The 15,008-nt window shown below is 34.3% G+C and overlaps 1 protein-coding gene across 1 annotated transcript; it reads right to left on the bottom strand.

Annotated features, from left to right (window-relative positions):
* Positions 1–7,468: 7,468 nt before the first annotated feature.
* Positions 7,469–13,977, bottom strand: LOC125663061 (acanthoscurrin-2-like). The gene is made up of 2 exons (XM_048895378.2): positions 13,770–13,977; positions 7,469–7,728 (listed from the first exon to the last, which is right to left on the bottom strand). Exons 1-2 carry the CDS (start codon positions 13,975–13,977, stop codon positions 7,469–7,471), a joined length of 468 nt encoding a protein of 155 aa, XP_048751335.1.
* Positions 13,978–15,008: the final 1,031 nt, after the last annotated feature.

Consider the following 15,008-nt stretch of genomic DNA (forward strand, 5'->3'; position numbering starts at 1 on the left):
TTGTGCAAAGTCAATAAGTTAATGACTGGAACATAAATTTTGTTGGAGTCTTTTTCAATAGTTATTGTAAAAAATCTTTTTAGCCATAAAATATATCAAAAGTCTTAGTTATATTTGAATAGTCAATGATGCGTTTCAAAATATCGAATCCAAGGACAATAACTCTGTTTTCATTAAATTATTTATCAAGTCCATTATGCAATAGATTTCCTATATTTTTCACAAACATTTTACCAAGGTGATAAGGAATTATTATCTGTGTCTTTTCATGAAATTACATAAAATTATAATTCATGAGTGGTTTTGAATAGCTCAGTGGTATGGTGCCAGACTTAGGGTTTTTATGGGGGTATACATACTCTGGAAGCTATAGATTTGAAATTATTAAGGAAAGGTATGGATTTTTTTTCATAAATAACTATAACAGATGTACATCTACTAATATAAATAGAAAAAATGATATGTAAACCATGCTATAAGGAAATTGTATCCATATTTGTTTGTTTTATAACATTTTGGAGAATAAGGCTAATTCAATAATTTTGCACTTATTATACTAAAACTTGATGAACATATTGATCATGACATGTGTTTTAGTTATTGACATGCTTCCTGATAAATAAATGCAGTTTAAAATTTTTGTTGTAGTTTTTATTTTAAAATAACAACAGATAACTGTTTCCAATGAATTTCATAAAAATCTACATAGGGGTACATTACTTCAGTAGTGTCTGTAATGAAAATAAATCTGGAAATCCTTAACTAATTTGCCTGTTCTCATTACTCTGAATGTTAATCTATTGATTCCAAACAAAAAAAATGCTACCTAAACCCCAAAAATCCAGGACTAAGGACCCACCTTAAAACAATACTGAACAAACATGACAAAATAAACAAACGTTTTTTAGGAGCTTTGGATCTTTTAGCACATTAAAACAGAAATTAAAATAAACAAAAAAAAAAAACGCATAAAAATAATGAGATTCTTGCCTTATGTACTTACAAAATATTTTCATAGCTTAGTATTCTCTATAAAAGGTGAAGGTAAATAACAGAAATCAATCCCATAACTCCTATAAGCAATACAAAATAGAGAGTTGGGCAAACACTGACCACTTGCTATACGAGAGGTGGGATCAGCTACCTAGGAGGAGGAAAAATCATTCCCTGTCAACTGTTCACACCAGCTGCGAGCCCCATATCTTGATCTGATAAACGGAGTTATCCGTAGTGAAAATCAGTCTGCCAAGAACTGTCTAACAATCGGTATTAAACATACCAGATAACATTTAATCCAATTATAGGTTGTATTGACAAAGTAGATTGTTATAGAGACCATAGAATTTTCGAAATGCTGACTGTTGGAACCTCTGCACCACCAACTTGTTTGTCAATAACCTGTTTTGATTTTAAATTGACCATAAGCATAACAACCTCATGCGTATCGAATCAGTTGAAAGATAAAAACACCATATGCAAATGATGATAGGATATTGTTACATCAATATGGGATGTCGACAATGGAGAAGCTTAAATCAACCCGTTTGTCATAAAATTGAGTCGTTAATTTGACGTTAATGTCTATCTTCAATAAAATATCTTAAGCATGAAGCAGAAATGAGCGGCACTGTGGTGTCTATTTTCACGGAGATATATCGACTCGAGATATGAATGAAAATTATATTTGTTAACGGATAATATGTCGTCGATATACACACTCATCAAATTGTGTTACGAGTCTTCCATTCACCAAATGATTCAGTGTTGAAGAATAATCACTTGTCCTTATGAAATTGATAAACGTATATATTTTTTTTTACAATATTTTATTTCTTAACTGCATTGATTATAAAATTAGAAATTTAAATAACGATATATGGCACGATTTCGATGAACAATTAACATGGAAATAATATGAGAAATACAAATACATCAGATTCACAATGAGGCGTAAAGTATACATTGTACTTCATTTACAATTGTTGTATCGACAGAACATGATATGTAGTACAGTCAATGTCATAGTGATGTAAGAAAACAATTTCTGTTGAGACAGAATTCATGATATATAAATTGTTCCTAGTGCTATATTTCTCTAATATCCACGCCTTCTGATCCCGCCAAGAAATCCGCCCCTTAAACCGCCATTCCATCTATCAAAACGTCCGCCACCGATCAGTCCGCCACCCAGTCCATATCCTCCGTAATAATCATCTCCCCATCCTCCACGCCCGTAGGATCCGTACCACTGACCGTGGACAACAGAGATCAGCACACAGGCCACCAGGAGAGCAAGACAGAAGGATTTCATTGTGTTTAACCTATGTGATAAATAAATGCACATCAAAATAAATAAGAATTGCATTTCATTACGTACCTTGTAGGCTATAATACAATTACTTGTTATATCATTACGTGTTACGTGTTTGCCCAACTATCTAATTTGTATTGCTTGTAGGAGTTATGAGATTGATCACTGTTCGTTATCTTCACCTTGCATTACAGTTACATTAAATTTACATTACATTGACATTACTTTACACTACATTACAATATATTTACATTACATTACATTTACATTATATTTACATTACATTTACATTACATTTACATTACATTTACATTACATTTACATTACATTTACATTACATTTACATTACATTTACATTACGTGTTGCATTATGTTACAATCGACTCTAACTTTTCATGAAACGTATAAGTTGATAACGTTTACAACTGTTATTTAATTATCTGTTAAATTGGTAGTAAATCCACGATGCTTAACTTTACGTTGTAATCAAATATATTACATTAAGGATGACTGACAAAAAAAAACTCGAATGCACGAGTTGGTGTATAGCTTTGCTTATCTTGTTTGTAATAAGTACAAGTATAAAATTCCGAAATATTGAGGGACTTGGAGATTTCTATGCGGTTCGAATTATATTAATCCTCTATGTATATCCCTACATAATATTTTTCCAACGATTTGACTTAGATTTCACAGAGTGATTTGTATATATTTTAGTTATGTAAACATAAATTAACTTTGGTTTCATTTTCAACATTACCGGGGGAAATTGTTAAAGGTGACGTTATAAGTAGTGTTTTAATGGCCCATTTAGAACACGGTATCAATAGGTCTAATTATTCTGAATTAAATTTCAAACTAAAATATGTTTTTGATAAATAGACAAATACACAGATTACATTTACCTTGCCGATTTTTCTGAAACGAGTAATCAACACTTGGGTTACTTGATGTGTGAAGTCTATCGTCTGTCCATGTTTATATAAAGCCTTTGGATATTTCCTTGTTCTTTGTTCTCGTTTCCAGATTACGCGTGTTTCTAAGAGTGGGGGTGATCAGCATACGTAAATCGGTCTAACTCTCAATGGTTTGGTGCTCGTAATATCTTTATGGTCAGTTGCGTTCATTGTCTGGTGACATTGCAATATAAATGTCCAAACAGATATGAAATATGTCACTTTTGCTTGCCGTGTTAAGATCAGTAATGACCATTTCTCTGTCACTGACCTCAAGATAAAACAACGTGGACCTTTTCTCAGATTTCATTGACGCAAGGGGATTCCCATACATTATAGCAATAGTGAGACAAAATAGATCAAGCGGAAGTTGAAAACAATAAGGAAATGATGGTATAAGGGCGGCGAAAACACATATATAAAGCAATGTCTTCCCCTGTACTGCCATATCATACTCAGGTTTACAGATATCAGGTGAGGAGGAATTTCCATTCTCCGTAGTTTAAAACATTTAAATTTCTACCTTTTCCTCTTAACTGTCTATTCTCACTACTTTAAAAATTCTATTCTATTTACCTGATAGTTGTTTTCTTTTCACCCACTATCAAATACATGTATATCTTAATGTAACTTATCGTTTACTAGTGAAAGTTCAGAGGACTTTTTATATCTCATGTCGATTCATCGCCATGTTTGTATAGTGTTTATAATACATAAAAAAATATACCACTTTTTTTGATTTCTGCAAATGTCAATATTTTGTGTGAACTACGAGTTTCATGTTAGATTGTTGTTAGATTGTTGTATGACGTCATGTTCAACCATATTTCTTCTTACTTTCAGTTAATCTATAAAAATGAAATCCGTCTGTCTCGCTCTCCTGGTGGCCTGTGTGCTGATCTCTGTTGTCCACGGTCAGTGGTACGGGTCCTACGGGCGTGGGGGATGGGGAGATGATTATTATGGAGGATATGGACTGGGTGGACTGGGTGGCGGACTTCTCGGTGGCGGACGTTTTAACAGATGGGGCGGCGGTCTCGGAGGCGGATTTCTCGGTATTGGACGCGGAGGGTACGGTCGAAGGGGATACTAATGACGTATGACACACAATAGACATGTTTACAAGTGATTTAGTGATGTCACACCTTTACTGGAAATCCATACAAACTGCTTTTTTGAGTTTAAAATCCCGCCATCTGACCTGGTGTGAATTCTTCAAGTGATGAAGAATACCATGACACATGCAGGGAACCATATTGATGCTCTTGTTGTAGACTTTTCATTTTCACAACATAAATTCATTAAGCTTGAACACCCTACTTTTATCTTATAACCAATGTATTTTATGCTGTGTTGATCAATTGCTTGTTGGAATAAAAAGAAGGAAAGCTCCATTAAACTCTTTATTGCTTTTAAATTATTGTTATCATATTTCGACTGAGCATCACTGAAGAGACATTATTTGTCGAAATGCGCATCTGGTGCATCAAAAAGGGTACCGTATAAGTTTTACATTATGACTCCAGGGTCAAGGCCTCTGCTGGTGGATTGTTGGTCCCCGAGGATATCTACAGCCCAGTAGCTAAGTACTTTGTTACTAGCTTGAAACTAGGGATGTCTATTTAATCGGTTATAAAATTAAGGTGTTTTTTTTTTCAAAATTAAGGATTATCTCCCTCAAGCATAACTCTTGTCCTTAGACGTATTTGACTTCCAATTTTTGACACACTGTTTTCCCTATAATAGCTCTAAAACGCCATTGCTAATTCGGATTTCAAACATTTTGGTTGAGCATCATTGAAGAGACATTATTTCTCGAATTGCGCATCTGGTGCATCAAAATTGGTACCGTATAAGTTTTACATAAATGATTAACATATAATATAAAACATTGCAACCAAAAGTTCAATATAACGAAGAGTGGTCCAAAATAAAAAGAATACAAAAACATGTACATCAGAAGAAAGATAAAATGCATAAGAGGAATAAGCATCATTTGTTGACCCTTCACATCTGCCATAAGCCTCTTAGCTTGATGAGGTCAGCGGAGTAATCCGTAATCATAATCAGTATGTAAAGAGTGCGTTAATGAAACGATGGAATACACCAAGAAGCAATCAATTCAATGGAAGCTTATATTTTCCCAAACTCATTATAAAGTCTAATTTTAATCGAGACTTTTGAAACTCCTTTATTATAAAGTTATTTGTCAGTAGCATGTCTTAATTTAAGAATGTATCATGCACATATGGAGAAGCGGAAGTCATCTCTTTTGTCACAACGTTATATAAAACCCATTTACTTCGTTCATTATACAATGAAAGTTGAAGATAACGAATCATGATCAATCTCATAATTCCTATAAGCAATACATAATAGTGAGTTGAGCAAATATGGACCCCTGGACACACCAGAGGTGGGATGAGAAGCTTTTGAGGAGTACGCCTACCATATCGACCGATCGAACCGCCGTAAACCCTATATCTTGGTCAGGTAAACGGAGTTATTCGTAGTTAAAATCAGTGTGCCATGAACGGCCTAACTATCGGTTTATCAATTGCCATTCCAAACTTACTACTAAATGGAAGGTTTGATACTTTACAATAGAAGCATGTATAAACCATGTGTGATCTTTACTTCTTATTTCGTCACTCAAACTGATCTAATATCAGACCTAATTCAATCAATTTCTCTGCGATTTTTATACTTTATGCTACGACAGTAGATATCTGAAAAATTAGTCTATCATGCATGTCAGCTTTACACAATGAGATTGCGATATTATTCAATGGAGTTCAGTCAGATTTCACCGATAACATTGCCTCCTTGTCGAATGTATCATTGATATAGTTGTTCTTTATTGTTTGTTATGGGACAAGGCTTTCAAAAAGCCACCATACCTCTATTTTCATTCTTTATTGTTTTTTTTAGAAACATCCTTTATCTCGATAAGCGGTAAAGAACACAACGATCTTAATCATGTCATTGACATAATTGTTCAATAATTATCCTTCTCAGAAAAGTGTAATTAGAAAATACTACTATTTCTCACGGTATACAGTTCAAATGATACGTAAAGCTGTTTAGGGCTAGTTCAATAATTATCCTACTCAGGAATGCATAATTAGAAGTAATAATATTTGCCATGGTGTGTATATCAAACGATAAGTTGTTAGGTTTAGTTTAGTTTTCATTTCGAAGAAATAGTTATCGATGTATAGGTAAAAACCGTCTTGTTGAAAATACCAGCAAAGAATCTTATAAAAGCATGTAAGGAACGCAAATCAATTTGCGTAGTATACAGAGTTTCATAAATAATCTGTAATGCAGCGTAGAAACATACTAAATGTAATTACATATTGAACATATCTACATCACGATACACAATACTAGATCCTAGATACTATATTGGGGTTTCGGAGCTCTAGTTGAAAGAAGTCTAAAAGAGCAAATATAGCTTGGGTACGTAACCCAGAGGATGAATATGTATGTACCTCATACAATGCAAATTAGATAAGACGTGAAGCAAACCCATGGATGTTAAGAACATATCAGTACTTTCAATGAGCATGCTTATTATCATTATGCTCAGCGTTGGCCGGTTTTAACATTGAATGTGCACTTACGTGAATATAACCTTTGCTTCAAATATTAAACTATCTTTCTATCACTTTTAAATTTGCATTGCTTACCGTTTAGTTATGAACATTCTAAAATAACAACAGCCACCATATGTCCGTATGATGACTCGCCTGACATAATTGTTCATCTCTTGAGATTGAAAAAATCTCTATAGTATGTTTCTTATTCAATAGGGATATACATTTACAGTAGGCACGAGTAGGTATTGCATAACACTAGTGAAGTACAAGCTATAGGAACTCTTTTAAATGTAAGGAAACTTCAAAAGAGGCATTGATGAAATTTTATTTCAACAAATTTATGGCAAAATATTATATTACATAGCAACATATCTTGGAATTGCGATAATGATCCATACAAAATCCTTTCATTCAAAGTTACAAATATCTTGTAGTTTGTATCTTCATTTTTACACAAATGTCAAAATATGAAAGATCCAGACTTCACATGTACACATCAAAAAGCTATCCCAGAACACGATTCTCTATTAGGGATTTCCGGTAAAATCACAGAAGTATATGCTTCATGGCACACGGGTTAATAAATACGTCTAGTAATACTAGTAGGTTCTTCGTCTGAGGCCTCCACGTCCAATACCGAGAAGGCCGCCCCCGAAACCGCCACTCCATCTATCAAATCGTCCGCCTCCTATCAATCCATCCCTATAGTATCCGCCTCCCAGTCCATATCCTCCATAATAGTCATCTCCCCATCCTCCACGCCCGTAGGATCCGTGCCACTGACAATGGACAACAGAGATCAGCACACAGGCCACCAGGAGAGCGAGACAGACAGATTTCATGATGGATCTCTTTGTACCTAAAGATGAAAATTATCGATGTCACCTTGTGTGAAGATTGTTGATTGTAACACGCATTGAATGAAGAAAACGATGCCATTGTGAAATATATGTAGCACATGAGTTTCAAATTGGAAAGGTGTACTTGTTGATATTTTGCAAAAGAAAAAGCAAACAAACACAATGAGTTAACGGATGCCTTTTTGTGTCCCTGTAACATAGAATTTCACGAAGAAGTACTTAATGAAATAGGAATAAAATGGTCATTTAAATATGTTAATCATCTTCATAAAATGTCTCTGGATATATTTCCCTAGTTAAGATAGAAAATTCCAAGGGTATTACAATTGCTTTTCGAAATACAATGAACACAAAATAAAATGGGCTGATGGCTATTGAATTTCGTTGATAATAATGATTACATTTGGAAAGTTGTCTTTGTTCTTTCATTGTTACTATATCATGACGAAAACTTACCTGATTGTCTAAAGATTTCTGATGTGAATACTGCAGATCGAGTTGTGAAGAGTATAGAGTAGATGTGAATTCACATGTCAATATATACCCTGATAGAAATCACCGTCCTGACGTTTTGTCTTTTCAAGTGACGCACTTTCGTGTGATTTAAAGGATGCCCGTCAAAACGCCTTTCTAAATTTAGACAATGAAAACGCGAAGGTAAGGAACAGTGACCAATGTAATAAATTCCATAAACATGTGAGTACGTTCTAATAAGTCGACCAATGTGTATCGCAGTCATGCACTCGATCGCGTCATAACGTAAACAATGACCAGTGTCACCGCCAAGTGGACAATAAAATATGTACTTTCGCTATTTATGTTAATGTTGTTGCTTGAGTTTTTCTATGCTTACATATAGCTGGCAGGTACCATTATGTAGATTACGTTGTTTCACTTGCAGGAACATAATTCACATATAATCCCTTCGAGTTTTTTAACAGTGGATTAACGATTACGAGGATTTAAATTTACGTTGTTTGGATTCCCATATATCACTCGCGTTGGTATGCGAAAATAGACATCTCTTATTTTACAAATATATTTACTGTAATGATGTAAGAAATTTTGAAAAAAAAAGAATAAAGTAAAATCTATATCCCATTGCAAGTAAATCTGATTTTCAATATCTCCAGGAAAAAATAACAATTTCTATCAATTCTGCAACCTAAATTTGGCAACAATTCATGCATAGCTCTTTTCGCAGTCATTTAAGGTATCATACATAAAAAAGTAAATGTAAAGAAGGACACCTTGACCTACATAGTGGACGTACAATTGTTATTGCCCAGTTGTCGTGAAACTTGTCATTGCTGACGTCAGGAAGTAAGCAGGTTCATGTTAGGGAGAACACATCACGACACATGGCCTATGTATTATCCTATATTAGGAATATATTTGGTTGGTCATCTTCTGAATAACGTAAAAGTGCGTCACGGGAAAAGATGAAACGTCAGAGAGGTGATTGCTATCAGGTTATATATTGACATATGAATTCACAACTACTCTATATCATTCACAACACGATCTGTAGTAATCAGATCAGAAGATAAAAAAAAAATCAGGTAAGCTTAATATATGTTATACATGTAGTGATAATGAAATATTCACGAAAATTGTCGGAACGTTTAGCCAATTTATGCATTATGTATTATGTAGTATTATATTCTAAATGAAACAGTAAATTTCAACATTATCACTGATTTCTATATATTACCTGTGCTACTTTAATCCTGCATTCAGAGAAGGGAATCTTGTATTTTCATTTTTTATTGCGTCTAGATACCAAAAAAAAAAAAATATAATGAAGTTCATCTGTCTCGCTCTCCTGATGGCCTGTCTGCTGATCTCTGTTGTCCACGGTCAGCGATACGGATCCTACGGGCGTGGAGGATGGGGAGGTGACTACTACGGAGGATATGGACTGGGTGGCGGATATTACGGGGGCGGATTGATCGGTGGAGGACGTTTCAACAGATGGGGTGGCGGTCTTGGAGGCGGATTTCTCGGTATTGGACGTGGGGGTCTCAGGCGACGATCGTATTACTAAGCGTATTTCGTCACTTTAGTTGTGTCATTAAACAACATATGTTAATGTGATATTTTATGGAAATCCTGAATAGGAAGATATGTTTTTGGATATGTCTGACGTTTCATTATGATGAATCAAGAAACATTTGTAATGGAATGCGTGAGTTCGATATGGTGTTGTAAAATATGAGATGTGTGTAATTCTTAGTTAGGGGAATTATGATAACGCTTAATGATTGTATTGATGTACGTGAAGTTGTGATGCACTATGCTTTATGTTTTTATGTATCATTTCGTTATAAATTTGTTGAAATAAAAATTATTAGAAACCAACTGCCTACATACATTGGATATCTGAAACATTAAAAGGTCAACCTTCTACTTACTATTCCCCGTAACTTCACCTTAGGATGGATATTCCCATGACGTTTGATAGTGATGAAGCCAACATTATGTTTTCTTGAAAGTATTTGTTCTATGAGATTGACCACTGTTCGTCAACTTCCCCGTTCTACAAGAGGATGCAAAACATGATATATATTTGTATTTCTTAGTTAAGGAATTTACTGTTACATATGACTGTATTAATTTACATAAAGTTGTGATATATTACGCATTATTTCGTCATGCATTTTTTGAAATAAAAATACTTAAATATCAACGCTGTATCTGTCTATAAAACTCAAATATTAGAATGGGAAAGTTCTGTTTACGGTTCACCGGAAATCCGCCGTAGGATCAACACATTTAATGTCAACAGAATGTAAAGAAATGAGGTACACGGCATAAAAATGAAATGCAAGCAGTATTAGCTGATAGAAAGATTGAGATTGGGAGTAGATGAAATGCATTTATTTAATTTACATAATTAAAAGAAACTTCCTACAAATATTCTACATCATGTTATTAGTTTTGTCGAGAAGCCCATATTTTCGATATCTCATGAATCTTAAGAAAAGAATCAAATGCAAAATCTACATCTGTAAAGGCAATTTACTTCTTCAAACATCAATACCTTGCAAATACGTTTAGTTAAAGTATATATCTGCAACATAAATTTCTCTTCGAAACTTACTACATGCTTTTGTCTTATATATACTGTCGTGTAGCTTGTGTCTGATAAGTAAGAACAGGTGAAAGACGTTAACTTTGTCACGTAAATATCGACAAAATATGGAGTATTTTGAATATATACAATTCGATATAACTGTAAAACACTGACAATGTGTCGACATTATGAAGATGTCTTGATTGCATTCATTTCGACAAGTTTGTTCAACAGAAAAAATGTTTCATTGAGCATTTTTTCTTTGTTGAACACTGCAATAAAACTGTAACAGTGTAGGTATTTTAATAGACCGACTGGAAGTTTATAAACTAATGCACACCATAAGTGCTGCTAGATACCTTTGTTAAGAAAACATCCATGGTTTCGTGATTAGATGTGCACTGAAAGGTGTATGATTATCGCAACATTTTGGATAATTTTGGGGATTTTATCTCCATTTATTGCCAGTTAGATAAATGTTAGAAGGCTGGGATAGTGTTCTATTTTTTCATGTTTGATTAAGAAATATTCCCGATCTATTCATAACAATAATACAATGAGACTATACCGAAGTGCATATTTATCATGTTGTTGTGATACAAAATGTTCCCATGTAAGCATCCAGAATCGTTTTTTGTATTGAAAGGCTTCAACCTACAAGCATAAATGAAATACAATCTGCCTTACAATACCCGCCCAATTTGAGAATTTTTGGCATACTGTACAAATGATTACAAAATTGTTTTGTTGTTTTGCAAAAAATATTATTTGGTATTTCCGGGTTAAGATGTTAGGTTTATAATTAGGTTTTCAATAGGTATACATGTATAGCAACATTATATTTAACATTTAAAAGCCATGTTATAGACCATGAAGCCTACTACTGCGCCATATGCTAGGAATGATGCGAAACGATTCTTGCACGGAACGGTGAACGGTTTGCACGAAACTTGAACGATCTGCACGGAACGGTGAACGATTGTCACGGAACGCGTTGCACGAAATGCTCACCACTTTATAGGCTTGGCTTGCACTTTTTGTGAACGGTCTGCACGATACGATAGACATGACCTGCACACTTTGATTTTTCGGTATAATTTGGATAATCCTGGGGTTCGTTTAAATAAGGAATGTAATGTCGGTATTCTAGATATGAACCATACTGTTTAGAAAAAATGAATTTTAACGGATTTAGAATGGATCACTTATCATAAGTGATCCATTCTAAAATCCGTTAAATTTCATTCTTACTTATTAGATCAATATATTTTGAACACGTTGGAATTGGAAACAAATTATTTTGTTTTAATTTCAGAAATATTTCATTCATCGATATGCATAAACACAGAAGATATGTCATCCAAGCGGGGACAGTGTCAAAAGTAGTTCGGACCGGAAGTGCTTTATCTAACGGACGTGTGATAAAGCTAATGCTTTATCTCGCTTTCAATATTTACAACACGTATGAGATAAAAAGACATATCAAATATTATACTGCTGTTGCATAATTTGTGTCTGATTAATATGAAAGTAAACTAATGTTGTCATAAATATAGATCGATTGACTGTGTCAAAGGTAAATACTTATTTAAAGTGTGCCATTAAGGGTGAAGATAATGAACAGTGATCAATCTCATGAATCCCAAAAGCAATACAAAATAGATTGTTGGGCAAACAGGAACCCCATGACACACCAGAGGTGGGATCAGGTGCCGAGGAGGGTAAGCATCCCCTGTCGACCAGTCACATACACCAAAAGCTCTATATCTTGATATAAAATATTGATATATTGTATTACATTTGTAATTTTATATTTACTTGAAAAACATTGCTTAAAACATTTCATTCAATATTGAATATTGCTCGAGAATGTTTCACTCATATGGAGACGTTACCGTTGCCGGTGGAGGGCTATAGAATTTAGGCTTATGCTCGGTGCTTACGGCATTTGAGCAGTGATTGATCTTTATCGTGCCACACCTGCTGTAACACGGGACTTCTGTTTATGCGGTCTCATCCGAAGGACCTCCCCATTTAGTCATCTCATCCGACAAGGAAGGGGTACTGAGGATCTATTCTAACGCGGATCCCCACGGGATCTTAAAACATTTCAAGTAAACAGTCATTTATTTGACTATATTCACATGTCCTCATATTATACCGATGACATTTAAAAAGTCCTTTTTGTCTTCAATTTTGATCACGTGACATGGATCGCCTTCAGTACAAATATTTTGAGAAATACATTCGGCTTTTCGAGAATAGAATGAATGCAGCAATCTTAAAATGCCTTTTTCAAAGCACCCTGGGGTTCTTTCTTCAAACCTTTTCCTGAATGCTAGTCCTTATTAAAATTTATTAAAAGTACGCTTGACTGAATTTGGAGAGAAAAAGGCGTGAATCAAAACAAGAAGTCTTTGTCAGTGTATCAATTATGAAACAAATCACCAGTGCCCTGAAATCAAATTACACCAACATTTCGGCACTTCTATGTGCGCTTAAATACGCTGGTACCATTTGGCCCCGTTCACAGTATGGTTTTAAGGTACTGATATATGTTGAAGTAAGGTTTATTTCACATGTGTAAACCTTACATTTTTAGTTCAAATCGACAAAATGCATGGTAGGCATTTCTGTATTTTTATTTCAACAATTTCATAAGCACATATTGCATTATATCACAGCATTATATATATCTATACCGTCATAATATTCCGTAGAAAATCCTGATTCAAAATCACAAGTGTTTTGTATTTCACATCTTCTCGTGTCGCAAAAATATCTAAACATTTATGTCCTCGTCTTCATCACAACCGAAAATTAAATCGATGTCCAAGACCACGTGTCTCTACAAAGATTTCCGTACAATATCACATGCATATATGATGTCTAATGGCACAAAGTAAAGTGAATATATACCAGCTTAGTAATACGATCGTCGTCTTAAGCCTCCACGTCCAATACCGAGAAGTCCCCCTCCGAGACCGCCACCCAATTTATCAAACCGTCCGCCTAATATCAATCCGCCGCCCCCATAGTATCCACCACCCAGTCCATATCCTCCATAATAATCATCTCCCCATCCTCCACGCCCGTAGGATCCGTGCCACTGACCGTGGACAACAGAGATCAGCACACAGGCCACCAGGAGAGCGATACAAACGGATTTCATGATGAATCTTTTTGTATCTAAACGAATAAGCATAATGTTTAAAATGAATGTTGCCGTGTGTGAAAATAGGATTCGGTTTAACAGGAATACAAAAAAAAAACCCCGATAATTATATGAAATACATGTAACACTTGAATTGAAAAGACTTGCTTAGTTGATGTATTTGTTTGAAAAAAGAATTATGATAGTTGCCCTCTTCCATGAGTTTCCAAGAGTCTAATTTCAACTTTGATTTGTCTACTTCAGTAACACCAATTCAGATATTCTTACAAAACAAACACCAATCACTGAATATGCTCTAATAACAAGGAATGTCACGGAAAAGTGTCTTAATTATGAAATGAGTTAAACGTGGTTATTTCAAAATATGTTGATCATCTTATTTCTACAGAGAAATATGGGTATATTTTTTTTAGTGATGATAGGAATTCGAAACAAAGAGGATTACATTTACTTCTCTACAGATGATCAGGACAAAAATCAGTAGGTTGAGCGTTATTTACAAATAAATGTTATGAATGCTTTAAAATCTTCTCAATTGCAAAAAAAAAAAGAAAAGAAAAGAAATATACATTGGTTTTGAATTGATGATGATTAAAATCTAAACTGGCTAATTTTTTAAATATTTATCTTAATTCTTTAATTATCGCTATATAATGTAGTAAACTTACCAAATTTCCTTTATTTTTCTGATCTGAATGCTGCAAACTGTGCTGTGAATGGTGTAGAGTAGATATGAAATCACATTCCAATATATACTCTCAGAGAAATTACTTCTCTGGTGTTTCATCTTTTCCATTGACGCTCTCTGGTGTGAATCAGAGGATGACCGCCAAAACACCTTCTAAAACTTGGACAATGAAAACGTAAAGATAAGGACCAGTGACCAATCACAAAAATAGCATACATATATTATAACTATCTGACAAGTGGAACAATGTGTCCGTACTGTCATAAAACTGGCCGCGCCATTACGTAAGCAACGACAGGTGTCATCACCAAGTGGACAATACAATGTGTACTATGATTAT

This window comes from Ostrea edulis, chromosome 8, assembly GCF_947568905.1.
Source record: "Ostrea edulis chromosome 8, xbOstEdul1.1, whole genome shotgun sequence".
Classification (NCBI taxonomy): domain Eukaryota; kingdom Metazoa; phylum Mollusca; class Bivalvia; order Ostreida; family Ostreidae; genus Ostrea; species Ostrea edulis.

What these genes read in the sequence shown, in the direction of transcription:
- LOC125663061 (XM_048895378.2), bottom strand. Translation starts at nt 13,977, where the DNA reads ATGAAATCCGTTTGTATCGCTCTCCTGGTGGCCTGTGTGCTGATCTCT. An exon ending in TCTCGGAGGGGGACTTCTCG is followed by an intron (nt 7,729 to 13,769) that starts GTATTGGACGTG and finishes TTTCATCTTTAG; the next exon opens with GTACAAAGAGATCCATCATG.